General features: G+C 43.2%; 2 protein-coding genes across 2 annotated transcripts; one reads left to right on the plus strand and one right to left on the minus strand. All coding sequences in view use genetic code 11, as the record gives it.

The window, feature by feature from the left end:
- Positions 1 to 431: 431 nt before the first annotated feature.
- EGR_10383 (hypothetical protein) lies at positions 432 to 1,221 on the plus strand (the record flags this gene model as incomplete). Its single annotated transcript, XM_024499632.1, has 2 exons — positions 432 to 647; positions 1,084 to 1,221. The coding sequence occupies 2 exons, from the start codon at positions 432 to 434 to the stop codon at positions 1,219 to 1,221; spliced, it is 354 nt and encodes a 117-aa protein (XP_024345960.1).
- An 801-nt stretch (positions 1,222 to 2,022) lies between these two features.
- Positions 2,023 to 3,026, minus strand: EGR_10384 (Poly [ADP-ribose] polymerase; the record flags this gene model as incomplete). The annotated part of the gene is made up of 3 exons (XM_024499633.1): positions 2,023 to 2,143; positions 2,343 to 2,503; positions 3,015 to 3,026. 3 exons carry the CDS (start codon positions 3,024 to 3,026, stop codon positions 2,023 to 2,025), a joined length of 294 nt encoding a protein of 97 aa, XP_024345961.1.
- Between the last annotated feature and the right edge of the window lie 76 nt (positions 3,027 to 3,102).

Here is a 3,102-nt window from a genome sequence, read left to right on the forward strand (position 1 = left end):
CATTTCCTGAACCTTGTACCTGACGTGGGTTTAACAGACTGAAAGTAGAGCTTACTGGTTGCTTTCGGAAGAGACTTCGTGGTAGGGTGAAGTTTGTGTGCAATAGCTCGGAGAAAAATTGCCCACCGGGTTTAAGTACTACTACAGATAAAAGAATCAAAGACTTCACATGAGATATAGCCTTGGTGGTCAAATTGTTTAAAAAAACGAAAATAATTTGGTCAATTGAAGCCGTCGAATATAACTCATTTGCCAAAGGGGTTATAGTTTCCGACAATTCAGAGTTTTCTGTTAAATACTTTATAACAATGCTGCATAAAGGGCAGTCCTCATATCATTTAAATAGAATGGACATCCTATGAGAATCTAATGCTATTTAGTGGATTTTGTGTGTCGACTATTTACCACTTATCATTTTGGTGTGTACATTTATGAATTTATGCTCTGAAGTACAGATCGAATACGAAACCCCTCACGTAGAGACCGCTCTTCCAAAGGACGCTGCTTCACTCCTCACAACGACACCACGGTCTGTAGGCTACACGCAAAAGTGGCGTCGGGGTGACGCCACACACCAGCAACGGGCCAATCCCAAGTTGCTGGCAGTAATTGCTGCCTCGCAGACAGCCAATCTCATGAAGACACGTGTACAGCTCTGCCAGGCACCTCTAGAGTGGCACACATCCTAGAACTCATAGCTCCTCTACTCCAGTGGTGACTGCAGTTTTGCATTTTCTAGTCTCAGTGCTCTGCCTAATGGTGGTTTAATGTTCAGTCGACTCAGGAATGCTTGGCGCGTGTTTTCATGCAGAATAAAATCATTAAACCTAAGCAGCCGTTTTGAAAAACTGTCACGCACAGTTTGTGTCTTGTAGAATGCATTGGTGGCTGAAGTGCAATTTGATGCATGTTGCGTCATGCAATTGCGCTGACGCCTCGAAACGGAGGCAGATGTGACTGTGACGGCTGTATTGCTGAATGCAAGTCGAGGATGGGGGGTAAAGGAGGCACCGTGTGACAGCTTTGGCTATCGCAACAACAATCTGAAATGGCACTTGGCCATCTTCTTTTTCGTATTTACAGCCGATGGTGTTGGCGCAACACTCTTCCAGCCCCATTGCGGAGATTATCACAAATGATATTTCGCCTGTACGGGAGGACACCATGCACAAAAGTGATAGTTGTAAGCAAGACGGAGGTTTAATGCAACTGGTGGTTTGAAGCAAGTGTACATTTTGACTTTTTTAGATGACTAGGATGAGTTTATATATGCCAGACTTAAAATATAGCATTCGTTGTGTAAATACTGCTGTTGGCAATGCGTTGACGGCGGTTTCTTGCAACTCATTCGAAACCTGTTACCATCGCGATGCATTAATCCCACCCACTCTGTCAAACACATTCACCTCCCTAAATTTACTCTGAAAACGAAGGTGTGTGCTACTCATTGATGTCTCATGGCATCCACGATAGGCCAGCAGAGTGGTTTCATAAACGCCTAAACAATCTATTAGAATGTGACCACACAATTTGAGAAAAAGTCCTCAGTTTAACATATCATTAGTTCTTTGAACTAGTGTACAATAGCTAAAGACCTGCATTGGACACAAATCTAGAAAACCTCACCTCCACTTTCTGCAATAACGTTCCTAATGTCAGTTAAACTAACAAACATCCCATCCGAACCACCGAGTTCTCCTGACTAGCAGCCTTTGTCAAGTGACACTCGACCATCACAACTCGCACTTCCCACGTTCTTCTGCAATTCAGATAAGGGAAAGCCATTAAAGTTACGACTTAGGCTACACCATAATCTGGTCTTTTGCAGCTAAAATGCTTATTACAACTTGATTACGGAAATTACAGGAAAACACAAGGCGCTGGAGTTCGCAGAGAACAAAGCGCTGATATCATAGTCATTAACATGAGCAGCAGTGGTTAATCCAAGTATACATAGAGGAGGATGAGAAGACAAAGGGCGGAGGGGCAAGAGGAGGATAAGCTAGTGTTTGGAGTTAAACTTTAGTTGGACCAGATAGCGCAGGCGTATTTGACGCAAACAATGAACTCGTTGTACCAGACTAAGGCATTGGCCACTTTAGATTTGATGATCTTTCCACAGGGCACCACTACACCATCATCTCTATGACAACAATAGAAACACATTTCCGAATGAAGCAATCGAAAAAGCACGTAGGTAGGTAAGAAAACTCTACTTTAACAAATTACAAACTAGTTTAAACCATTCTTCGTTCGGTATCGATAAGGACACACATTCACTACCTCCACATCACAAAATACGGCAAAATAAACCTGTACATCGTGTCAGAGAGGAAACTTACAAAGTAATCCAAGTCGAAGGATCAGGCATATTGCGGCCGACGCCCAGAGCACTGTGCTTTCCCTTTGGCAATCGGTTGGCATTACGGTCTGGGTGCATCAGGGGGTTGATTTCGCCAAGGGAGACCTGAAAGAGAACACATCGATGCACTTCCGAACCTGCCTGCAAAACACTATCGTAGTTTTCATAACTGAACCACCGTTTACCATTAGCCAAACTGGCCAAGACCACATTTTCACCCGTGGTTCAACATGCCCCGTTGCTACCCAAAAATGATGCCTTGAGCGGTCAAACACATCCGCAAGCTTCAATCGTTGTTGACAATGGCAGACTAGGAAAACTTGATGCTACTTCTAGCAATTGCATAAAAAGGAGTAACCGTTAATGCTGGAACATTAATTTCGCCCACACTCAATGCGGTCTCCACGGTTCCACTGCAAAACGCCTTTTAAGAAAGTCCTCAGAAAAAAACGCATTGAAAGATAAAAATGAATCCCAGTCATTCACATAAGCCCGATTTAGCACTCACTAATCACGGCATTCATTATAAAATTTTGACGGATTTCTGCTTAAGGGTTTCACATTCGCCACCTTCGACCAAAGAATACTATGAGGAATGAATCCACAAAAAACACCAAAGGAGTTACAGGCAGCAGAAGTGGATGCAATATACCCTGCTCACCATCTTCAATTGATATGCTTTGCTCAGACATTTCAATCTCAACTACTTCCGATAAGTATCCACAACTTGGTATGAATCG

Source organism: Echinococcus granulosus, assembly GCF_000524195.1.
Source record: "Echinococcus granulosus chromosome Unknown EG_S00214, whole genome shotgun sequence".
NCBI lineage: Eukaryota > Metazoa > Platyhelminthes > Cestoda > Cyclophyllidea > Taeniidae > Echinococcus > Echinococcus granulosus.